At 44.5% G+C, this 26,409-nt stretch overlaps 1 protein-coding gene across 1 annotated transcript in view; it reads right to left on the bottom strand.

Moving 5' to 3' along the window:
* The window catches only part of SYNE2 (spectrin repeat containing nuclear envelope protein 2), a 179,849-nt gene extending 153,698 nt beyond the window's left edge, over positions 1–26,151 (bottom strand). The window contains exons 1-2 of the mRNA XM_027637580.1: positions 26,131–26,151; positions 7,888–8,003 (exon numbers count right to left, since the gene is read on the bottom strand). Of these exons, the coding sequence (XP_027493381.1) occupies positions 7,888–7,966 (79 nt within the window). The 5' untranslated portion in view covers positions 7,967–8,003; positions 26,131–26,151. The remainder of the gene's footprint in view (positions 1–7,887; positions 8,004–26,130) is intronic.
* Between the last annotated feature and the right edge of the window lie 258 nt (positions 26,152–26,409).

Here is a 26,409-nt window from a genome sequence, read left to right as displayed (position 1 = left end):
CCTCCTGCTTCACTGGGAGGATGAGTGGCAACAAAAACATTCGTGCATTATGTGTGTCGAGGACTGTTTTGCATCCTGTAACTAAGGTGCCTTTCAACAGCCCTCCTCTAATGGGCAACACTATGATCCGGTAGGAGCATGAAGCAGTCAGTTTGCCCTGCTTACTGCATTGTTTTACAATTCTTTATAATCATCAGAGATCATGTGGAACAGTAAGATAAGGGCAATCTTAAAGATGCAGACAAAAATGCAATGACAAAATCATGTTTTGTTCGGGAAACAGAAAGTAAGTGCAAACACGCTCACGAGAAGGACAAAAATAGCATAGAGATACTGGCTTCATGTTAGCACAGGACCCAACCACACCCTTTGGTTGAACACCATGTGAAAGACATTCCAATTACTCAACAAGCAATTATTGGGTAGCTGCACTCAATTTTATCAGACAGTCAAGGCTGGCATTGCTCTAGCACTTAAAAAGGGACAGAAAGCAAATATTGACTACTGTGCCTGACGCCAGTGACTTTTGCAGCTACAGCTCTTGCCAAAAACACTATACTGCTACTGCTTTGGAGAACTTGCATTTGGGATCAGTCACAGAAAGATGGTTAGGAGGAGACACTTGGTCTTGTTTTGGTTGACATCCATATTAACATGCTTCATTATGCAATATGGGCCAGATACTGGAAGTGTTGATTCACATGAGCAGCTCTCAGGCAAATGTCTCACCAGGTGAAAGTACAAGGTGGTTAGTTCGCTGCACATGCCTAAGAACACTTCAAACCCTCCACTATAGCCACTGCCTAATGCAATCCACCAGGCTGCCTTCCAAGCAGCTGCCGCCTCAGCTACCTTATTTTCCTACCCAAATAAATAATAATGATAGACCTTCCCCCTGAATTAATAACAAAACTCCATGCCCGCCAATATTTCCCCAGACTGTAGTGCAGCAGTCACTGTTTCCAGGCAGGCCACACCACACACAGCTCGATACAGATGTGCTTCTGGCACCGTGGCAGGCAGTCGTATTGCAATTTTCAGGCTGAGTGTGTTTTCCCTCCCAGCTCCCCTCCAACGCTACTGCTCAGAGGCGCTAATGATTTAATCAAGCTCTCCAATTCTTATCTCTACCACGTGGTTAATTAATACGGATTTTTATTTTTATGAGGGTGAATGGATTCTTTGTTGGGCCTTTTCGTAGGACTCTAAGTGACCTTGGTTTTTCTCTTGCCCTAGTTTTCAAAATGTCACTGATCCAGAATAGGAAAGCTATCAAAAAAACCTCTGATCATTCCTTCACTTCAGGTCAAAACTCACCAACCCAAAAAAGTGGATCTGAAAGAACAAAATAAGAACCTGCTAATCTGAAAGCAACCAAAATCTATCATATTTCACTGTGTGTTAACAACTCTTTAGGGAGGAATAACACATACAAGAAACGTGTCACGTAGGCTATTCAAAAATCAATACACACTGCTGGACAATGACTGTTTTATTCAGTAATGAGCTATCAACAAGTGCTACAAACCAGACTGATCATTAAGAGCACAGGGAATGGCAGGGACCACACCAGTGCTGAACTCTCCCAGAAGGAAGAGGGGAGCAGAAGCACTGCCAGCCACTGTTTTACTCTCAGCCTTCCTTCAACGGTGATACAGAAAAAACAGACATAGTCTCCTCTCCTTTGTTGCATTTTGTGCCTCCCTTCCTGAGGTAGGAGAATGGCAGCTCCAAGGAAAGCACCGCCTCCTCCCTTGGCAATAAGCTGAGGCAAGCAAATCATGACAGAACAGATGTAGCCGTCTGTCCACACTCATCAAACACTGTCACCAAAGAGCAAAGAGGTTTTCTTCTATCACAAGGACTGGTGCATCACTGCCAGCGAACAATTTACAACTGTATGGCTTTTTTTTCTTAAAAAAAAAAAAATTTTAACCAATTATTTGAAATCAATGAGCACAAGCCTTTCTGTCATCTTCCCATCTCTGTTTCACCAGAAGGAATTACCTCTTGCGTACGATATTTTTATATCTTCCTTTCACCACTGGGGTCAGCTAAGGCTATGTCTTCAGTAGCAAGCAGGGGAGCTCATCAGGAACAGATCAACAGATCAAAAGAGCTGGTGCTCACCACGCAGTGTATCCACCATATGTGCATGGAAGAAAGGTTGTGTTGGACTAACTCTAGCTTCAATGCCCACAGACAGCTGCAGCACCTGGTCAGCAGGGATAACTGGGAGAGCTCCTTCAAGGCAGCACTGCTGATATGAGCTAACACACCAAGCAGGTACATTATCTAAATGATCAGAACTACCAGAATAAACCTTAACTACTTGCCAACCCAGGGAAAGAGTGAGCAATTCACCCCCGAGCCCTTTGTGTAGTCCCTTCCCTTCCACTCAGCCACTGAGTTTCATTTTCTGCAGACAGGAAACTCTTTTCCCTGCTTATTTCCAGCATTTATGTTCAGCAACATCGTGTTAAGCAATTAAAAAACCAAGTATTTTTTGTAGAGATTGAGAAGTTTATCCAAAGCTCAATGAAGGTGATGAAAATATTTCTACAGGAATAGGGCTTTTCAAATCCAAATACTGTATAAATATTAACTAAATCACTATTACCATATCTGTGCAGCAAGTGGGAACTTCCCTTTCTACACTATTCCTTTCAACCTCCTTCTCCTTTTGAAAGCAAATTGTCCAATTTACCAAAAGTCCTGCATATTCACACCAAGTTTCACCCCCCTGGCTTTCTTAAACCCTTTTGCTTTTCTTATTGCCAGGATGCTGGAGCAGCTCTGCTCTGAATCACCACTGTTTTGACTCCACAGCAGCCCATGAAGTGAAGCACTGCAATACTGAGGGCATAAACAGAGATTGCAGGTCAGATTCTTAAAGGTACTAAGTCACATCATTTAGATATCAACATACTTTTAAAGATAAGGGCTTCAGTGGGTTTTGTAACATTTTAAATAAAATACACAGTGATCAGGGATCTGAATGTAGGGTCCTCCAGTGCCCTTTACAGGTGCCTCAGAAGCTGTCCACTCCTTAGGCATTTTAATGTCAGTTTTTAGGCAGTTATGCACCCGATTATGCCTTTAACAAATTGGAAGTTATCTAGCAGGAAACACATTTATGTAACTCTACAATCTATTTTTTACATTTGGCATGTGAAACAGACAAAAATAACAATGACTGATTTTTTTTTTTTAAGGCAGTGGCACGTGTCTGTTGCCTCCCCAGTGCCATCAGCCCCATCACATGCCATGAAGCCAAGCAGTTACAGAACTGCAGACCAGCCTCTCTCCCGGGCAGCAGGTAACATAAACCAGGCACAGATTTCTGTGCAGCTCCTGTGGGAGCTTTTCAATTTGTAAAAGTCACCCCTGAAAAATCATCATAAACGTTTAACGGACTTTTTTTGATCATTCTGGTTAAAGTAAAAAAAAGAAGCGCAGTTGTAATAAGTGAGTGGCCCCAACAGATGAGACACACAGTTAGAACAAAAGAAAAAGCTGGGTAAGAATTAGTAGTCTACCTGATCTCCAAATGAATTAAGAGGGTCCCAAAAATAAATCTCCCTTTGCTCAGAGACGAGTACAATCTACTACAAGCTGCACAACAAAACCTATCCATACATATCTCTGTATTTTCAATTTCACTTGAGGAGAAATCATTCATAAAGGATTAGACATATCTGCATGAAAATAGCATCATTCATTTATATCATTAAACTCTCTTCAAAAACAGTTTTCTTCAAAAACTCTCTTCCATTATAGCAGCCACATTCCTATATGATCATTCTTCGGGTTAAAATAATAAACAGTAACACAAACACAGATTAATAAGTGGAGCCAAAAATTAGGACCCCTGCAGTTATTTAAACAGTGAAAGAGTAAGTACATGCCCCAAACTCCGAGAGCTAAAACACACTCTCTTTTGTTTGAATTAGCTCAGCAAGTATGAAAAGAAAAGCGAAAACAGAGTTCTGCACAGGCTTGGTGGGAAGCACCACACATAGGGTCTGTTTGCTATTCTAGGGAAGACAGAGGAAAGAATTGTGCACGGAAGGAAAATGAAGGTTGGATCCTCCCACAGGTAAAGAGATTTACATTCTGAAGGAAAAAATGATCCTGCTCCACAGTGCCACAAACCCTGTTCAGTTCCTGCTGTAGCCATCCATCCACGAGCAGCTGCGCATTCCCCTCTCCCGCACTCCTGCTCGTCAGCAAAGAGTACTTCTATCTCCAACAGCTCTTAAGGCACTGCCATGAAGCCCTTCTCTTACCAAGGAGATGACCTGCCTCCTCAATCTCAAGTAGCCAAAACCAATTTTGGATGTTGACTGTGCCTCTTCAATTTTCAGAAGACTGAGCACCAGGCTGGATCCCTCTCTGGGGTCAGCCTATAATGCAGTGCTGGGAGGGAAATACGGGAGGAGGAGACATAGGACAGGGATCCTGCTTTATTCCTCCCATGCTCAATGCCAGCCAAGCCCTGAGCTCTTGCCTGCCCCTTCAAGCAGCAGAAGCGACTTTAGGTTTTCAGAGATGGTCTGTGGCACAATGGAACATCGCCCTGGCAAGCATCCTCTCTTCACCAAAATGTTTGCAGCCTGTCTGGCAAGAGAAACCCTTCTCTTTAGTATTCCCTCATTGGATATATCTGTAACCAGTCCAGCTCCAGGCTTTTCACCTGCACTTTTACATGGCTGTGCAAGGACACAAGCAGCTTTGCGGCCGCTCTTAAGTTGTGCTGCGTCAAAAAAATGGGAAAAAGCAGAGAGGTGCTGAAGGAAAGGGCAGAGATAATGCTGATCTTAATCTGATTTAATTTTATTATAACATCTAGGACAGAGGAAACAAAAAAAAGAAAATAAAAGAAGCCTCTCAAGTCCTGACATCATGCATTTTCATAACGATTTCCATTTTCTTGGAAGGAAGGGAGGGGGTAACTATTACTCTTTGACCTGAAGATCAGCTTGAAAACTGGTAAAGGTTAAAGAGCAACACCAAAATCTGAAAAGATACATATATAGGCGTTTATATTCTTGCAGCTTTCTACTTCAGCCTCATGATTTTGTGACTAGCTTCATTGTTAGAAAATGTCTGGTGATGGGAGCATTAGAAAACCCACTGCTTTCATTTCTTTACCTGTTTTCTTCATGTTTTTCAAGCTCCATTAAATCTCCTTAAAATAATTAGCTGACAAGAAAGATGCACTGAGAACAAAGTTACATTTTTACCTATTTTCTAGTGCATTTCTTCATGGCATCTTCTAGGACAAACACTACTAAGGAAAATGAATGTTCACCCTAGAACACTCTTCTACCTAAAAATACACTAACATAAATTCCACTAAATGAAGTTTTTATACTATTAAGCCACTACCAATAATTTAATAGGATTTCTATAATAATTAGAGCTACTAAGTAGCAAGTTCTTCACTAATTATGTAAAGGAGGTTGTTTTTCCCTTCCTTCTTTCTCTTCCTAGAAGTGTTGTCCTCCTCACAGAAGACTGTAACTAAAATTAAAGTCAAACATACTTAAAATTACAGACCTACACATGGTAGAGAAGGGGAAAAAAAAAAAAGGAAAGCTAACCATTTTGTTACATTTTTTAGGCGTAAACTTCATGGAGTTATATAACCAAATAAACTGACACATTAAGTTGATCTTGTCCTAATTAACCAGACTAGACAAGTGCTCTATCCCCACTGGATGCCTTTCAGGAATAATGGAAGACTGGATCACAAAGAATTAAAAAGTAGATCAAAATATGAGCAAGATCTGGACTACATCCAGACTAGATCTCACTCCTGCTTTTCCCTATTTATGTATGTCTCCTGTTACACTACTATACAAGGCTGGACATATTCTTTGAAGCTATATTCTAGCAATATGAAAAGCAGATCATAACAAGTTTTATATTCATATAAAATGTAAGCTGCTTTTCTGACAATTATAAGCAACCATTCCTTGAATCTGAGATATCTCTACAACTTCTCCGGGTGAACCTGAAGATTTAAATCAATCAAAGTCTCTGGCTGCTTTGCAAATCTCATCCCAAGACTGCTATTAATGGAAAAACCTGTTTCCTTCAGTGACCCTATTATTCTTAGTTGACCTTTGCCACCACAGAGCTGCGAGCAGAGCTACTAATGGTTCCTACATGTCATGTCAGGGAGCGTGTCTTTGGTGCTTCCTCACGGCTGTATTGCCATTTGCTTGTTTGACCCTGAGCAGATGCTGCAGAGCCACAGCTCCACTGACAAAATGTGTCGGTACCATTTGTTGTATCTTTAATCATCACAAAAACTGCTTATGTCACTTCTAAGGGATGTCTCCGGATGTTTTACAACAGCCAGGCACAGACATCTTGGCCCCAGATTTGCAGTGTGTTCATTTCAGCGTAATCTAGGAGCTCAAATTATCACAGCAAAGAAATACAGTCATGTCAGTTTTACTAAGCAGGGCTCCTTCAATGAGACATTGACCAAAAAAAAAACCTCATCAACTGTTATTCAACACAAACACCAATTTGACTTTTCAGAAAAACACATGAATTTCAAAGTAAAACCCTATCCTAAAATTGCAGGTAGCTTTAATTCTGCCTTAGAGCTACGGAGTGTTTTTCAAATCTGTTTCCCGACAACAGCCGCCTCAGTCTTCCTACCAAAGGCTGAGTTTGACTGGCACAACAAATGTGTGTCTGACAAGATGTGCTCGGTGCAACACTCAGACTGGCTCCTGTCTGCTACAAGTTTTTGCTCGTTCTCCTGACAATGTAACACTGAAGCAAAACGGAAGAAAATTCACCATTAAAGACACTTTGGCTTTAGACCACTATTAACACCCACTCGTCACAACACATGGCTCCAATGACAACATCAGTGCAAATACGGATCATAGAAGTGACTTGGCAGAATATTCTTTTGCACCATCTGTTTTAAACATATTTTCTCTCAACTAAGCACCATAGAAATTTCACTGCAAGGGAGTTAAGAGGAAATCTCTCTTGTGGAAACATGAGTTAGCCCATCCACTGTAGAATAACCAGGCTCTAAGCACATTAAAAACCTCCTTTCTGGCAGGGCTAGTCCTCTGCTACCTGGACTGGCCTTCTTGACAGTCTCCACAAATATGTTCAGATGAAAAGTCAACCTTCCCAGAAAATTCTTATAGAAGGAAATTCAACATGTGATTAAGGAAACTCCAAAAAGCCTATCTGAGAGGCCAGCTTGGGTACACTCATCATCACTTAACTGTCCAGGTAGAAGCCATTAAACTGGAACAAGTGAAAATCAGCCAGCGAGAACTTCCTTAATGATTTATAACTCATGGCAAGACAAGGATGAAAGACTCTGACCCATAAGAAATTTGTTTAGAAGCCACAAAAATTATCTCCACTTGCAGGGGATATAGCAGTAAAAACAGAAAAACAAATAGAATAGTACTGTAATTAATGCTTTCATTAAGACAGCTTAATGCAACCAGCCAATTGTCAGCAAATTGAAAACAAGGAAATTAATGAAATGGTTTAACTGTTTTCATGCTGGTGGTTCCTTTGGAAAAAAGTTTACAGCAACACGTCTTCCAAGTAACAAAACATAAGAACCAGTGAGCACATCTGTATCAGAAAAAGGCAACAGACCTGAAAATATCACAAGGAATACTGTGAGAGCTGTTATCTTTCATTTCACTGCTGAAGCATCTCTCATGAAACACAGAAACGTCTGCAAAGAAGCACCAACACGAACTAACTATACCCATCATAACACCAGTTTATACGGGTTTCTCAGAATTTCCTTCAACTTGTACACATGGTCACAGATTTCTGACAAAAATCTAAATTAAAGAGGCACAGAAAACTACGGTCACTTACCCTGCAGCGATAGATGGAGATCATCTATTTCAGAGGAAGCCGGCTCCTCTGTTGAGGCAGATGACTGCGTTGATGCCATATTGAATTCTATGCAGATTCTTTAATCGATTTCTAAACTGAAATGACATTAAAAAAAAACGAAAATCAGTACAGTGTTACATAAAAATTGATGATGCTCAATGATGACGTGGTACCGAAACGCGTGTTTTGTTTTGGGTTTTCTTCCTTTGGTCAGCTGTCTCCTCAGTTTATACAGAAAAGCAACTTTTCCTACTGCAGGAAAAGTTCCTATTGCTCCTTTAACTCTTTTTTAATAGCGGTCAGTACAAACCATGGATCCCAGTGGGTCTTGCCACCAAAACAAAAGCACTAGGATTAGGAAAATTCAAACACAGTTGCTTTCCTTCAGAAAGCCAAGGTGACAAAGCCTCACGGTACCTTCTGCAGACTTGTAACTGCCAAACCTCATCTTTTTAATCTTTGAACTTTTCAGATCTCCCTTCCTGCCTGCATAATTGTTGCAGAGTGGAGACAATTTAGGCAGAATCTGGAAAGACTGAGGTGAAATGAAAAAGCAGCAGTTATATGAGAATCAACACAACCGCTGTCTCTGTCTGATGCCTTTGCTACTTCTCAACACCCATGAAAGAATTTCTTTTCCCAACTCGTCCATCTTCCCCTCCCCAATCACTAATGCAACTTTAGAAAATTACATGCTTTACCTTTCTTAAAAACCTAACAGTGTTCCTGGTAGTGTAGTTGATATACTGTTCAATTTGCCACTGCAGGAAAAACTGGATGTTTAAGATACAGACTCAATTATATCAAGAATCTAAAAGTCAAACAAATTCAAAAAGAAATTAAGTTGAAAATTAAATAAGGGCTCACCCTTAAACAAGTTTTGTTACCTAAACAACTGTAACCTTTTCACCAGAAGTACAGGGATTTCCACACCATATATTAATAACTCATCCACCAAGTATATGTCAAAATAAAGGGTGTGAATAGATGAGTCAGGAAATACAACATTAAAGAATGCCAGAGAAATTCTTACATTCATTCCCTTGTGCACATGAATCACGAGGCAGCCTTTGTTTACTCCACTCTATACTATTTTTCCTCACTCTCTGTCTCCTTCACTGCACAAAAAGGACAACGTGCATTTCTTGAGGAGCCATATAATATTTTGTTTTCCTCACCCTGAACAATGTGTGTCCTTGTGCTTTATCCAAGAGCTGCTCTGATGACAGGATTATTGAGTTCCTCACAAGATTTTTCTATGGCGCTCACCACCCTGGCATCTGAACACTTCACAAACATCAATCAATTCACATTTGCAGCACCTACATGAGACCAGGCGTTATTGCCTACACTTAGAATCACAGAGCAGTTTGGGATGGAAGGCCCCATGTAGTCCAACCCCCCACCATGGGGCATCACTTTACTGATGACAAGCAAAGGCACAGAGAGAATAAAGGGGAGGAAAAAGTTCCTGGTTTTCCAGAGAAATACATATTAGCTCACATGACTGAAGCACTGACTCCAACTGCTGGGGTATGCAGTGCTTCTGTAAGTCACCACCAACTTAAAACTACAGCTCAAGGCACCAGATTCAAAAGAGTTCTAGCTGGGACAGGTAAAGGTGAGACCTGTTCAGATGATCAGAGAAAAACGTATTTTATAAGAGTTTGGTTTGCTTAGCCTAGCAAAAATAGGAGGAAAAGGACTAATTTGATCTTTGGCAGGCATGAGAACATGATGGAGAAACAAGCCAAGCCTTGAGGTTAGGATGGAAATAGTAAGATTTCTAAAAAGCCAAGAAAGCCAAAAAGATGCTGGGCAGCATCAACAAGGGCATCACCAGCAGAGATAAAGAAGTCCTCATCCTTCTCTGCTCAGCACTTGTCAAATCATAGCTGGAAGACTGGGTTCAGTTTGGGACCCCAATGTACAAAAATTATGTGGACAGGCTGGAGAGAGAAGAGCCACAAAGATGACCACGACAGGGAGGCCTCATGTGTAACGAAAGGCTGAGAAAACTGTGTTTGTTCAGCCTTGAGGAAAGAAAGCTGAGAGGAGACCTTATTACCATGTTCCAGTACTTAAAGGGTGCCCACAGAAGATGGAGACTCCCTTTCTAGAAGGAGTCACAACGAAAAGATGAGGGGTAATGGGTACAAGGTATTGCTGTGGAGATTTCGATTAGACACAAGAAGAAAATTTTCCACAGTGAGAACAATCAGCCACTGGATTGATCTCACCAGCGAAGTGGTGGGTTCCCCAACACTGGCACTGTCACAGTTTGGATGGACAAGGTGCTGTGCCATCTTGTCTGGACTGTGCTTTTATCACGAAACATTGGACCAGACGATCCTTGAGGTCCCTTCCAACCTGGCCTTCTATGATAAACACTGGGCTCTTACAGGAACTGAGCAAAGGCAAGGGCTGAGCAAGAACCCAGCAGTGCTGCCTATGCCCAAGGTGATGCAATTTTTCCCAGGAAACTCCTTTTTTTTTTTTCTCTCAAGATAAAGCAATACAAACCCAAAGTCTGAAAATGCAAAATGTCAGGTGGCTTTAATATCTTTTGGGTATCACTAAGTCTTGAATTTTATTTTTTGATCACCACCTTGAAGGCAATGACAAATAACCCAAATGGGAAGCATGTAAGCAAATTCCAAACCACCTCATACCTAATGTTTTTTTCTCCCTGGACACACGGATAGTAGCTGCATTCCCTCCACCTTGAATTTTCCAGTGGTCAACTGTAGACCCTCAGAGATACCGAAGAAATAGTAAATCCTGGGCAACAATGAATCTGCAGGTGAAATAAATGGGCCTGCCTGAATTTGGACCTAAGGTTATAACTCAAATTGGGTATCCATGTAAAGGAAGAGTGACAGGACTAGAAGCACCCACCGTTGCCACACTGGCAAAATCCACAAGCAAGACATCTCCAAAACTATGTACATGTGTATACACTCAATACCAGTGGCAATGCTTGCTCTTTTCCTCTTTAATGTGTTTATTCTAATTTTTTTCATTTTATTTTAAACTAAGCACTATTTAAGGATTTTCTTTTAAAGGCACAAATGCAGCACAGAACTCCCAAACAGTAGAAACATACGTATCTGTTCAACTTCAAAGCATCCAAATTTGGGATGATGGCACAGGCAGAGCCAAGTCATGTTCACTTAACTTGTATGATGCTAAAGTCACTGGGACCACAGATCAGAGAAAAGGAGCAGGATTTGGCATTAAAATTCCACTTTTAAAAAATATGCAAGAGCCATGAACAACATTGATGGATGTTTCATGAACACCACAAAATGTATTTTTAACCTTTCTGTGACTGTTCCTCCTTTGTCTCCATCCCGTGCCAGCTACAGCAACCACAGAGCACAGTGTGTCCTTTTATGTGCTTGTATTGCACTTCATGTGATGGGACCCCAATCTCAGTTCAGATCTTTAAGCATTAAAGTAGATGAAGCTAATAAAACTTCCAGCATTTCAAAGCAGAAAGTATGTTGAGCTCTAAAGTATGAATTAACTTTAATTAAGTTGCTTAATTTATTAATTAATTAACTTAAATTACAGCACACGATCATAGAACACATATAAATGAAGAAATGCATACACTCCCATTTTCTTTTAAAGTCAATTTATGGCCTCCATCCCAAAAGGATGGGAATTTAAAAACTTTTTTCTTTAAACACAGACATTCCCTCAACAAATCCACAGTGCAGGTTATGAAAACACACAGGTAAATACCAGGTAAATTTTACGCTAAAGCTTTCATGTCCCTGAAACCCTCAACTCACCATCCAACACAGCACATTTTTGCCCTGCCCCAACAGAAGACTCCACAGCTGCTTTGAAAGGGAGACACACATACACACACAGTCTTAGAGGACACACCTGCAAGGATTAATCATCTTTAGAAGTACAGATTGTCTGAGAAGAGATTATACAGGGACAATATGGTAGTCACTTTGTCCTACTCCCTGCCCCAAATTTCATTCAAATAAAGCATATGAAGTATAACTATATCACTGCAGCCTCTGAAGAGTCTAAAAGCATCAAGCTGTGGGTAAGACAGCTCAGCAATGCTTCTCACAGGCAGTAGGAATGATCATCTTCTTTACTTCATATTTAAGTCAATTGCTTTGTTTCAAAACAACTCAATGGACTGCAGAGCTAAACCAAATCCTTCACTTCCATGAAATGCTGGACAACGAGGAAACATATACACATGGTGTTGAAAATAAATCAAGGGCTTTCAAATGACACCTTTTCAGTGGGGATAAAAGGGAGGGTGAAGGGAATGACCTTGTCTTTCTCTCTCTGGAGAGTCTAGCATTAACACAGGAAAGCATTAACTACTTACACCTTGGGATAACCTGTGAAGTATCACAGGGTCAAAGACAGTTGCAGGAATACTGGGACCTTATTTCCAATGGATTCCTTTCCTGTGGATTAACTTATATGAATTGCACCAGAGCTCTTGTGCAAGCTTATCTTTTCCTCAACACAGGAGAAATCACACAAGAAAGTTGCATTAGTAATGTCCTCCTCAAGAGGAAAGCTTTCCATTGTGTTCTCCAAAGGAGCAAATTCTTGACTGCCTGGGCTCAACCTGCAGCTCCAATGGTTCAACCATCAGCAAAAGCTTTTCCTTATGATATGGGCACTCATAAGACTCAACCCCTTCTTCACTTACCTCCCCAGCTATTTCCACAATGAGTACCTAAAAACATTGGTGGAAATTACATCAGCACAGTTGCATCACATCAGTTCAACTTGAATTTATCTTCCTTTCCCAAATTCAGCTGAAATTAGCCAGTAGAATGCCAAAAATCCCGGGTATTAACATACAAACAGGCACATTGATAAGAGAGAAACCTAAGAGCAGGTAGTGGACTGGAAATCTCAAGGAACTAACCTGATAATAATCATAACCAGGTTTTACATTCCATTATCATAAGGAGAAACAACACTGATTTAAATGCCTTGTCTCCAGTGAGGCTTAAGCCCTAGTGAGACCTAAGAGATGCTCTTCTTAATCATGGTCTCTATACGGATATTCTTGTCTCAGAAGAAAGGGGGCAAAAAGTTTCAGATGGATTTAGAGGATTCATTAGAAAGGATTTCATAGCCTTAACATTAGTTCAGATCAGGGTGGTTTGCAAGCCTTGGCTTTCAGCTGTTCCAAGTACTGCAGATGGTAAGATTTCACTGTATGTAAAAAACAGCAGTTACACAGTACACTCCTTACAGTGAGACCGCTGCCATTTCCAAAACAATGTAACTACAGTTAAAATAGAAAAAAATGTATTTTATTAATTATTTAAAGTTACTTGTACAAAACAGGTGTGCACAGTATTTAGGAAGCAAGGTAAACTAGCTGATGTGATTTCCACACTGTCCCATACTGTAAGAGCATTTTTAGCCCGAGAATTTACAGGTAATTCTTGCGTGTCCCTGCACAGATGTACCCTCACAGCCACCCCCATGAGCCAATCCTGAAAAATCATACGGCATGAAATGAGCTCAGTTATGCACTCCTTAAAGCTGAAAGCAGCAGATACCTTGCAAACAAGCCCAGCTAGAGGTAGGTGAATATTATAACCCACCGTTAGTAAATCCCGGCTTCATTGGTTTTGCCTTTGCAGACACATGCCCCATATTTTCCCAATTATGTTGGCTACATGCTTTCCACTGGTGTTGCAATAGGGATTGCAGACATCTTTGCATGGCATCTCCAACCGCTTGTTTTTACTTTTCCTCCTTTGAAGTGCCACTGATTATTTATGACCCACTAGGGGACTCAAAGACTTTCCCTCCAGAGAAGCCTCTCCATGTAAACTGAAGTCTGTTCCTAGCAACAGATTATTATTACTCATGTGCTCAGCCAAGCCAACGTCATGAACAGAAACGGCAGATTTTTATCTCTGGTGAACCAGTCCAAAGGAAGTGGAGCTCCACAATGCTGATGGACTGAAGACCCTTTCCTTTTTGGCTATTAACAAAGATCTCCATTTATTTTACATTCAGAAGGAAGCAGTAACATTCAGAGGTGCAAGTCTTGAGCCTTGCAAAGTGCTGCTGAGCCACCTTCTTTTGGTAAACTATCTTTCTGTAAGTCGGCCACAGCCTCCCTAAAGGCAAATTGCTGGCATCCAAATCATGACAGTATGACCTAAAAAAATATCACAGAAAACCCCTTACATCAAGTTGGCTTGGTTTTTGGTTTTTTTATAACATTTTCTTCTCCCCTCACTTCCAGTGTACTCACACTTCTGTTAAGCCTGACAAGTTCACACAGCACTTCAGTTTGATGGTCCTGCTTTCTCCTCAACACTTCATTTACAAGGGTTTCACCATTTTTTCACCCAGTGTCAGGGGTGGGGAGAAAGGTCTGCTTAAAGCACGCATTTTCCAAGATCTCTGCATTTAAATACTCTTTTTTCTTAAGGCCCTACTCCAGACTGAAGCTCATCCCTTCCACATTTAAAATGCTTGCCAACACTGTTCTTATGGGCCAACTCAGATTGTATCATGTCCACAGCTGGAACAGGATCACACAGCAAACACACTGACCCCCTTCCCTTCAGAGTCAGATTCTCAGGAAGCAAAAATTAGGACAGCACCACTGACAGATCCACCTTGACTTCCCCACTGGAGGAACTGGCAACTTCTCTCTGTCTGGCAGAAAAAAAATTATTTGCCATCATCCAGTAAGCAATAATGACATACTCTCTTTGCTTCCCTGGAGGAAGAAAAGTGCTTCCATTAGGTTTCCATCCCTTTGAAGGTGATACAGAAAAGAGGCTATAGCCTTCTGATCCTACATAATACCCCACAGCAGTCAGATGGGTATCAGCCAGTCTTCTAATAAGTCAGTTTAGTGCATGTGGCATCAGAGAGACTCTGCACTGCCTGGGATGATGCTGAAACGAGCCTGGCCCTGGGTATTCCTATGCTCTCAGTACCTGATGAAGTAGAGATGAAGGAATCGAAAAGAGAAAAGCTTGGAAAACACTGAACAACTCTGCTGAGATAGAACCAAGCCAAGAGAGCATCAGACAGACCTGCAAGAGACAAGCCCAGAGAGCATGAGATCTTCAGGAGATTCAGGGCTGGACACAAAGCTGCACCCCACTGCCACAGAAATAGTCTTGTCTCATGGGAACTGATGCTCCTAAACCATATGCACAAGTAAGGACTCCTCCAAAGAATAAGAGCTGCAAGACTGAGACATCTCTTATTAGTTTATTTATTACAATCAGAAGCAGTACATTTTTGTTATGCAGGGACTTCCCAGTGATCTATTTATAGTTTTTGAAAACTTGCCAGGACAAGCATATGAGTATACAAAAGCCACGCCACTTTTTAAGGCCAGCAGAAGTTTCTGGTTTGTCTTTGATTTACACATCAGTAATGCTTCCTGTTACAGAAGCACAATGGATCTTCTCATTTCATTAATCAATTTAAAAACACAGTTAGGAAAGTGTCTTTCTTGACATTTTCTTTTTTTTTTTTTTTTTCGGGGGGGGGGGCTGATAATATATCAGTCATCCTGGTACAATTACACAGTTTGAAAACTGCACTAACTCCATGCTGCTGTTAACACACACACACAGAAATGCTTTTATTAACAGAGCTAAGCCTTGCTCACACTGCCACAAAGGTTGGCCCATGGAGGTGCATGATGCAATTACTTGCCCTCAGAATAAGAGCCTATCTCACATTTATCTGTTCCCAAGTGGAAAGGCAGTGACAAAGTATACTTACTAAAGTTGCAGAAAACATTCAGTTTTCAACTGGCTTCCAAGACTTTCCAAATTGCTAATAAAAACAAGAACTGCTCAGGACTCAAAATCACAGTTAATGTAAAAAGGGTGAGTGATGAATGCCTGGAGCTTGGGAAAATGATGCCATGCCCCTCTATCACCCCTAGGTCTGCTGTGTGCAGGATAAAATAGCATGGTGATTTCATGACTCCATCAAAACCAAGGGTTTGGGCAGCGATTCAACCTCCAAAACACAAAGCCCACGAGCACATCCCAGCCCAAATCCACCTGTGCAATGCCCAGAAGCCTCCAATTATGTGCAAAAAGCCACATGTGCTGCCGTGAGGCCAGAATGGAAAAGCTTTTCCAGAGCAGGGGTCTGTCCCACACTTCCCTGCCTCCCCGCGCCGGTCGCCGCAGCCCCAAGGCCGCTTCCCGCAGATAACGGGGCTGTGGGGAAGGGTTATCATAAAAACAACATGAGAAACACAGCCTGGCTCCAGATCCGTGCCCTACCTGGGAAGCACATCCAGTGCATAAACATGACCTCTTCCTACACACTCAGTTAACCAGGAGCGCAGGCAACAAGATGGTCATTGCTGTCATTTCACTCCTAGAAGCCTTTCTCCACATTCACATGATAGATGCCCCTACCTGACCCCCTACCCTGGCTACTGGGCTCAGGCAAGACCTGTAGCCACACACAGCTCTGAGTAGCCACACTCTGCCTGGTCTCCTTTTGGCAGGAGGAAAGGGAGCAGCGTGGCCACGGCAGTGCCAGCGCCGCAGGGCGCAGACAGACCTCTGACCTTTAGCTGGGCAGTTCCCATTGCAAAAGCCACGCACAGCTCATCACGGTCCTTCCTCAGCCTTCTTGGCCCTGAGTCAGATTTTACAGTTGGGAAGGGAAGAGAAGGGGGTGGGAAATGTCTGCAATCAGAGCAAGTTTAGCTCTCGTGCCTGATCAGAATGAACTGCACAACAGTGCCTGCTTTAACCAAGCAAAAGGCACTGCAAGAAATTCTTTTTATTTACAAGTGTTTCTTTCCTTCCCCTGGATTGCAACTGAAATTCTTTGGTTAGTGTTTTAAAAGAGACTCACAGTCAGATTATCATTAACACTGGAGCCACTTTACATGGTAAAGGTATTTAAAGGGTATTTAAAACAGCAATATATAATAATTACACCTGCTTTGCATTAATGACATGATATTAGTAAGAATCAGGTTCCTAGTAATATTCTGCCTTTGAAGGGATACAAATGTTTCCTTTCCACTGCTTTCCCATTTCCCTTTTTCCCCAAATAAATGAAACAGTCAGATGGTTAACAAACATTATCCTGTTGAGTGAAGCTTGCCTAAGCAATAAAAAGCCTGGAGTTTCCCAATTAAATCATAAGGCTGCTCAGAAAGATCTTCCTGAAGAGCAGTAATCTACTCTTTCAGGAAACTTAAAAACGGGAAAGCTAGGGATAGTGGCAATCTCAACGCAGGAGTTTTCACTAAAGCAGGACTTGTTCTAATTGAACAAAATCTCTGGAAGCAGCAGCGCAATGTTTGCACAACAGACCAGCAGACAGAGCCATTGACGGTGTCGGGAAAGGGGAGGAAAGTGAAATGCAATGTGGATCTGGGAGCCAAGAGAGAAAGGGCATGTCTCATGCTAAACCTATCTGCTTTGGCAGTATTCCTGCAAAGATCACGAACATGTTTTGATCACTAAATATAGCAGAGAAAAGGAATCCACTGCAAGTAGCTCTCTCCGGCAGCGCTTGCTGTTCTGCGCGGGCAGAGGAGAACACAAAAGAGAGATTTGTCAAGCAAACGGCAAATGAAGCTTGCCAAATTTGAAGGGCAAATTAAAATTTAAATGATAGGTCCTATCCTGGCAGCTGTGAATTCATCAGCTTCTCTCTCAAGCATGTCCAATCGAGGCTACAGCAATGCAAACTACTGCTCTTCCCCCAGCACACCTCTGCTCTGACTTGGAGGGGCCGCCTCTCCCAAGAGTGAGTTTTTCATGTCCCTATAATTCTTCCAGTTGAAAATTCCCCACAAAGTGCTAGTCAGGGTCTTGTTTGTTTGTTTTATGCCTTCTGTCCCACATAGTTCAAGGTCTGTGGGCAGAGCAGCCTTTCTACAAGCACAGTCTGCATGTTCGTGTGCCTGTGCTGGTTTCGCACACATAAAAGGGGCCTCTTGATAGTGGCATCTCCCACGCTGACAGAGCAGGACCCTCTCCACTAAGGAAAACACTTTCTTTACTGCTTCAGACAGTAAATGCCTTTCTCTTTGCTTTTAAAGAATTAGTTGCTTTAGGGGAAAGAAAAAAAAAAACAAGCTACAAACCCAAATCTCTGATTTACAGCATAGTTTCAAGCCTGTAGAGTAACTTTTTGTGCGTGGTGAAAACCAGGCCAAACACTGTTATTCTTACCAGTGTTGATGTCAGAAAGGACCAAACAGCCAAGCAGCACATAGCCCAAGAGAAAGAACTTGGTGCTATGCAGTAACCTGCTACAATAAACTGTTCTTGCTCTACAAAATCTAAAAAAGTAAAATCAGTTGCAATTGCAAAGCCAAGTACTCCAAATCAGAAAGAGTCCAAACTAAAGGATGCCTTACTCGTATCACGCATTCATTCCCCTTCTGCACAGGCAGGATGACAGAGTCTTCTCATCCAAGTCTGAATCATGGAGTGTCCGGGCTGCTTTCTTTGAGAATCGGGATTTCTTACAACGGAGACAAACCAGGACAAATGCCCATGAGCCCCGTACATCTCCCTCGCTGAAAGGCACCGGCATTACTAACACAAAAGCTACTTATAGACAAGTTCAGTCAAGCAACTGAGTACAAGTTGCGTAAGCAGAGCTGCCCTACCATCCTCTCCCGAGCCAGGGCCAAGCAGGTGAGGTAAGACACGAGCCACAGCTCCTGCCCAAGCCAACTCCAGCCCACTGAGGGGTGTTCCTGTACAGGACGCACCTCCTGGAGCCACCATCCCGAACAAAACCCCAGCAGGGAGATGGTGTGTGATCACCAGCACAAGCCCTTGGAACAGGATATGCTTCAACTTCCTCACAACCCCGTTACAGTAAACTCCTGCACTGGCTTTTTGCAGAATTTTTGCAAGAAGAAACATGTTCAGAGTCACCTCCAAGCTTTGCAAAGGTGATGCCTTCACTCACCAACGTTATCTGTAAAGCCATTCCAAGGCTACCTACAGCACTATTAAGGCACAGCTACTCTGCAGGAACCGTGTTTGCTCACGCTATGTTGCACAGATAACCACTTCCTCCCACTTAGGAATTCCCGAGGTGCCCTGGCCATGTACCTAGGAAGAAAATCCAGATTTTTTACTTTTCCAAAATGAAGCCAGTTCTGCTCTTGACTGCCTTTTACAATAACAAGCTCTGCTTTCTCCATCCCAGGAGTATTTCATCACCAACTTCCCACCCAGTTCTGCGTAAGAAACAATGCTGCAAACAGTCTATCAGACACTTTTTTCCTTTTAAAAAACCCACCAAACAACTCTAAACCTGTCAGCCTGCTAACTGTGAAACTGTTTGTTACAGTCCAAGTGGTGGATGAAGCAGAATGACAATGCCAGGAAATACCTGGAATTGATCTTTAACGTTTATTTTTGGAGACTGGCTTTTCTCCCAGCTCTTATTTAACAGTTAGCTCTTTCCCTTCTCTCCCCAGTTGTTCTCTCTGGGATCAAATTGCAATCTGTTTCACCTCCTGGAGTTCACCCACAGACCCCCTAAAAAGTACTTTAGGAATCATATCCTGGCTCAGTCAACACGTTCTTTCTATTTCATGGCTATCATATTCTTCCTCATGTATCAAGAAAGATAGGAGAATGTTCTGGTATTTCTCTGAAATCAGACTTGCACAGGATCCATTTAACACTTGGTACCTGCCTGTGCTTCATATCTCTGCTACACAAGCAAATTCCTTCAGCAAAGTCTCTCCCTAGACACTAAGCACATTTAGCAAAGGAAGTCTTTCTGCTGTAAACCAGTTCTCTGCAGAGGAAGAGGAATTTTATCCTTCGCCTACCTGGATTACACGTACAGATAAAAGTTAGGCTTTTTCCAGAAGAACTGGTAATTCCTTTTCCAGGCTGCTAAATAACACAGTAGTGGCAGCGACACCTCAGAGGAGACCTGGGCACAGCTTCCTGTGTAATTCTAACTCCTTAAGCTTTGCATTTAGTGATAGATAGATAGATAGATAGATAGATGGCATGGCATGGTTTGGACATGTCTGTTTAAAGAGGTTCCACACTCCACTTGACCACCACGGAATAACCACACGTGCTGTTCTGGGTTCACCACAAGCCTGAACTGCCACCCATTCACTCCAAAGTTTAGCTGCATGTGACCAGGAGCACACACACACTCACCCATGCCAGCCTCGTGGATGCACAATAATTCAGCTGTACGGATTTTTGCAAGACAAAGGACACGGAAAAGAGAATGAGCCTACATAATTTTGTAGAAGGTTTTCACCCAAAGGAGTGAGTACCTACCAGGTGCTGTCCGCCACTGAGAGCCAGGCAGCCAGTCTCGCCCCCAGGAGTGCAGCAGATTGCAAGGCAGCTGCAAGGAGCTTGGGCAGGGGAAGGAGCACACCCCCGGGAGCCCACAGTGCCCTCATTGCTTCCACCTCTGCCACTGACCTGATGTGCGACCTTGAAAAAGCCACTCTGCAAATCCCCTTTGGCCTCTTATTTACAGTAGATTATCTGGGGCTGCGGGTCCAGCCCAAGGCTTGCCCGAGTCCAGTGACTGACCAGAGGAGGAGGATGGATTTAAACTGGACATTGCTGTCTGCCCCCCAGTCTCAGGTACAGCCACAATGCCTTATACTGCTCAACCCACACTGAGTCTGGTGGAAATGAGGACACTGGGAGCCCTCCTAGGTGCTCTGCTGGGATATGAGGCACTTTGGCCGAGATTCAGCTCTCCTGACACTAAACAGCTACAGGAGCGATGCCTCCATGTGCGCTCATTGTTTGAACTCTGCAGAAACAATGGAGAGAAACAGGCACTTTTAGGGCAGTTTGTCCGATGTATTTTTAGACCTCCAGCTCACTGTGGATGAATCATGGTTCAGAAGTGTGTGCTCCTCTCTAGTGACTATGAAAGGAGTCTGGAGAACTGTCTCTCATGCAGATAGTTATGTTATATGGTCTGGCAAGATGAATCTCGCACTTTTAAGATGAGGGAAAGGAAGTAAACAAAGCAGCATCCCCTCGGGTTACACTGAAGTGAGAAGGAGCATCTCCAGCAGATACACACTGTGCAAGGGCTCTGTGCTTCCATCCCCCAGAAACACCTTGCAACCAGATGATACACAACCACCTTCACCCTTGGGCTTGGCTTTGCTAGAAGAGTTTCATTCAGTCATTGAACTTGAATATTTCACCAAATACTCCCTCCAAGCAAACCTGCATGTTGCTCACGATACACGAGCCTCCAAAATGCTGGGCATGTTGCTTTTGGGGCAGTTTTTATTTCTCTCCCTGCATCATTTAGGTGGTTATTAACAGCACAAACCAACCCAACATAAAAAAGAGGTGTCTCTAATGCAGACTGAACGGAACCCATTTCTGAAGTGTCTTTGCAACCACTTCATGGCTAGCTGTACACAGTCTATATCCCACAGATCAAGGCACATCCAATGAATTCAATTCCCTCTCTGCCTCACCCTTTCACTCCACCATTCACCAACTTCTGGTCTTTCTCCTGGCAACCAACAGGCCAAAAAATCCAGCAAGCAAAACTTTTTCCTGCAAACCCCAACATTTCTGCCTCCTCCCTACCTTCCATGAAAGTAATTACATGTGTTTAGTTTTGCATCTTGTCATTTCCTTTGATAGAACTTGCAGCCTGAGTCTTAAAGCTCAGATAACTAAGCACTATTCTTTTCTCTTCTTCCTCATCCCTGGACGTTACTGCTTGTATCAGGATCGGCAATTCCTTAAAAACCTCTCGAGCCAATCTGTGCAGCTGCATTGTGTAGGGAGTTATCAGCAGGCTGCAGGAAGGTTAGAAAGCAAACATGCCTCCCTATGAGAGACCAAAGTTGTGCCCAGAGACAAAGCTCTGCCCCATTTCCCCTCCTGTGGGGAGATAACAGCCTGTTCAGCTCCAGCCCTTTCCCCCACACAGCTTTCTGAGCCCTTCCTGTGCACGTAGCTGGGCTAAACAAAGTGTTATCCCCACTCCTTCTTCTGTCCCTGTCACGGCCCCTGTGCATCTCCACAGAAGCAGCTTGTTTCACCTCCTGCTGCGAACACTGTGATTTAAGTGATCTACAGAGGTTGTCTCTTTGTACCCTCACTAACACCAGGACTTGTGCAATCCATGAAGGTCACAGGAAGCTGGCCTGTATTCAGCAACACTATTTATTCTTCCCATCTCCACTCTCTAATCTTTTTGCAATCAAAATGCTCCAAACACCAGGGGTCTCTCCCCTTTCAGCATTATCCCAAGCCAAAATACAGTCACCCTTCACAATTGACTATTTGTTACTGCCACCCTTCATGCTCCAGAGAATGCAACTCAGTTCAGGAAAAGTAAATCAGTCAGATCCATGTCCTGTGGGCTAACATACACTATATTTTTTGATTCATAGTCCAGTAATTGTAGGTTCTACTGCAGGTATAATCTCCTGCTCCTTCTGCAGAAAATGCATGTCAGCATAGGAGGGAATGGGGTGAACATCACCCATCCCTCAGTATGGACATACCACTTGCACTCCCTGACACATATTTACACTCCCAACCAATTCATCCATATCAGCTGAAGTAAAAACCTTCCCCTGACTCAAGTCCAGGGAGCACAGATGGCAAAAATCAGATCAACCTGATCTCCCAATGGCTACATGGCCACCTCTGTCTCAGCAACAGGAGTCTCCCACCCACACTGGCCAGGGATAAAGTTCCGGCAAAGAAAGATTAGGTGAGAGGTGTATGAAATGTCACCTTCCCTTTAATCACAGCTTATGGATCCGGTCCTGAAGTGTTACTCATACAGTGCTCCACACTCCACATGTATAATCCCACTGTCTAATCCAACTACTTGTTCAAACAGGCACGTTGCTAGGAGTGGGTCCTTGCCTTCACCGGCTACATTTTCAGCGTTCCTCCAAGACCACGTCCTCTCCCACATCTAGAAGTGCCATGATACTCCAAAATAAACTGTGGGAAAGGCAGGGCAAACATAGTGCACACACAGCTCATCCCTTCAACAGGAACAAGGACACAGCCCATTGCCATCCTCTCCCACACTGCCAGATCGTGTTGGGGAAACACTTCAGTTGTGGTAAGCAACAGATAAGCATCTCTGCATACACACACAGAAAAAGCATCTCAGCTGGTAGACTTTTAAAACCTGTATTTATTGTGCCTCGGGGAAGAAAATAAATTGGGTAAATGGGCCGAAAGGCACACTTTTGCTAGGAAGAGTTAGGATTGTCTCTTTGCATCTTTCGGCACAAACCCGACCATTGAGAGTCCAGATCTAAAACAGAGCTGCAGTTGCTAAGAAAACAGCGCTGCAAACAGATGTCAGGAGATGATTCATGGAGTAAGGGCATATCCCTGTACTACAGATAAACCAAAATGAATGAGGCTCTTTATACCTGATCTCCCAAGCTGTGCTGCTTCATACCCTCTTTGGGACTTTTTCTTTACTTCCTTTCTGTATTCAGATGTCGAGGAAACCAAGTGGAGCCGAGTTCACTGTTTATGGAATAATTACCAGTAAAGGGGTTTTACAGTGTGTATAATGAACCCAGTAAAGGGGCTAAACTGTGGCCCATTTTTCCCCTGAAACAAAGCAATTTTTTCCTGAAACATGAAACAACTTTTCCCAAAAACATATCAGAAGAAATAAGACCCAGGAACAAAAACTTCAAAGGAACAAACAGTAACGCTTTTTTACTTTTGTTACTTCCCCTTATACCATAAAACTTAAAATTAACAGCTAGGGAGATAAAGCATTTTCAAGCTATTAGATCATTAGCCAGCAGTGCATGCCGCTCCTTGAATTACTTCATTGTGTCTACGCTTAAAATTTTTGCCTGACAAATAAATAAAAAATAACTGGCACACTACAGGACTGGCTGAGTGCTACTGACACCAACAAAGTTCTCAGTTACTTTAAAGAACTTTTAGTTACATTTAATAGAAGAAAAATCAGTTCTTTTCTTAGAATATCCTGAATCATAGAACATCCTGAGTTGGAAGGAACCCACAAGGATCATCAAAAGTCCAGCTCCTTTGCCCCTCTTTAAACCACCATGCTTAAATCTTAATACTATATGATAGCAGCAGCACTTCCAAATAGTTTCCTGAGGTTATTTGTAAAGAATTTTTTAAATAAAAGAACTTTAATATATGTTTCTACAGATAACTAGGGTAAAAGAGCAATTATCATTCATTACCATTCATTATGAAGAAGGAAAGAACACATAACTTATGCACATCTGAATATGTGTTTGTACAGCATCTCACACAAGGGGGGCCCAAACATTGCCACTGTACATGTCAGTACAGGGCAATACATTATTGTAGCCACCGCTAGTTTTTCACCAGCCCTCCAAACTCCACTGTCACTGCCCATCCCTCTCTGTCTCAACTCGTCCCCACTGCCACTGCTTGCAGATGCCAGGGCTTCCTCTCCCCTGCCACCTCCTGCTCACTGCGCACCACCCCATCTTCTCTGGCTGTGACACGCTGCCTTCTGCCTTGGAAATCAATTATTTAGGCTGCCCTGATTTCAGCGAGAGGTGGCAGCGCGTGTGCGGATGCTGTTATTGTGGGCAGCGCTAACAGCCACCACCGTGCTCCTTCTCGGAGCTGTAAAGCCACCCCAGAAGTGGCCAAAGCCCATGACACAGCTCAGCAGGCGCCAGCAGCCGTGTGTGTCCCTCCTGCAGCTATTGCATTTCACACAGAGACATAAACAGACGTGCCCGCCAAGCTACGGCTGCGTTCGCTTGGCCAACAGTGACAGCAATGAGCCAAGACCCCGCACGTGGCACTTACGTCTTTGTCTGTCTGTCCCGAGACAGGAGATCGCCCTGCAAGCTGAGAGGGAGGAAAACGCGGGAATGATGCAAAGAGAGGGAGAGGACAGGCAGGACACGAGGCACCCTGAAAGGGGGAAGCAGAGGCATGAGGCACACACAGTCACAGACCTGACAAAGGCTGTGAGAAACTCAAAAAAACTCGCTCAAAGTTTTCTTTCTGTAGATTCCGAGTAACTTGAGAAGGGTGCACCTGCTCTACTTCCCGATGCCTCCAGCAAATCTCAGGAAAAACAGAGAATAAGAACTATTCTGTTTTGGGGGGACAGCGATAGGACTGAGCCCAGCTTTAGTTGTGGAGGTGAAAAGAGGACAAGGAGCCTTCCCTTAAATCCACGCACACACAGCACCTGACACAAAGTCAAGTTACAGACCGGGAGCTCCACGTGCGGCATCCCTTGGGCCGCAGTAACACAAATCCGTAACAACTGCTCCGAGAGGAAACAGGCGGCTGCCAGGAACCCTGGAAAGATGGGAGAGAGGGAGGGAGGGAAGGCAGGAGGGAGGCTGGTAGTAAGGCGGGGAAGAGAAAGCAGCCCATGTGCAGTGGGAAGCACAGAGAGCGGGAGCCCTCAGCGGGCAGCGCTTCATCCAGGGCAGCAGCAGCGTCCGGGCAATAAAACACAGCGGCGGGAAGCATGCCGGTGCCTCCCGCGTCCCTCCCAGAAAAGTAGCTGCTCCTTTACTCGGGAACTTTGCCTAAGTATCCCCCATCAGTTCCCAAACACACAACCAGAGCGATAACGCCGCTCCAAGTGGTACCCACGGCTCCCGCGGGAAGCCCCGGTCACCTGCCCGCGCCCCCTTCGCGCTCCCCCGCCCCGGGACGAGCCGGCCCCGGCCGCAGCTCCGCCGGCAGCGCGGCCCCTCGGGAGGGCAGGGCAGGACCGCGGGGGCGGGAGTGAGCTCCGAGAGAGCTCCAAGCGAGCTCCAAACCCGCTCCCGCCGCCGGCCGAGCCCGCCACGCTCCCCCCCGCGCAGCCCGGCGAACTCCCGCCGCGGTGTTTTCCCCCCTTTCCCGTCTTGTGCCGGGCTGGGAGAGTAGGGACCCGCTCCGGGAGCGGGGTGTCCCCACTCGCACTCCCCGGCATCCCGCGGGGGGCGCGGGCGGTGCTGAAGGTGCCGCCGGCACCGAGGGAACAAAGGCGGCGGCGGCGGGGAACAAAGAGCGGCAGGTACCGGAGCGGGGCCGGGCGGGGCGGCGGCACCGGCGGGCAGGGGCAGGGGCAGGGGATGGGGATGGGATGGGGCCGGGCCGGGGCGGCAGCGCCGCCGCTCCCCGCACAAAGGCGCAGCCGGGCCCCGCCGCAACTTCCCGCGGGCGGGTCCCGGCGGGGCAGACTCACCGCGGGCGCAGTCCCGGCATCGGCGGCGGGCGCGGGTGGCGGCGGCGAGGGCGGGGGGAGGAGGATGATGAGGAGGAGGGACCGGGCGCTCCCCGCCCCGGCCGCTGCCAGCGAGCGAGCGAGCGCGCTCCCCGCCCGGGGCCGGAGGGCGGTGCGGCCCCCGCAGCCCGGCCCGGCCCGGCCCGGCCCCGCCTCCCCCGCCGCGCCGGGAGCGCTCCCGGGGCAGCCTCCGCCCCCCGCGCCGGCAGCTGCTCGCTGCCTTCTCTGCCTTCAGTGCCG

Source organism: Corapipo altera, unplaced genomic scaffold, assembly GCF_003945725.1.
Source record: "Corapipo altera isolate COAL_440 unplaced genomic scaffold, ASM394572v1 23, whole genome shotgun sequence".
NCBI classification, from domain to species: domain Eukaryota; kingdom Metazoa; phylum Chordata; class Aves; order Passeriformes; family Pipridae; genus Corapipo; species Corapipo altera.
This window is presented reverse-complemented; position numbering and strand designations above follow the sequence as displayed.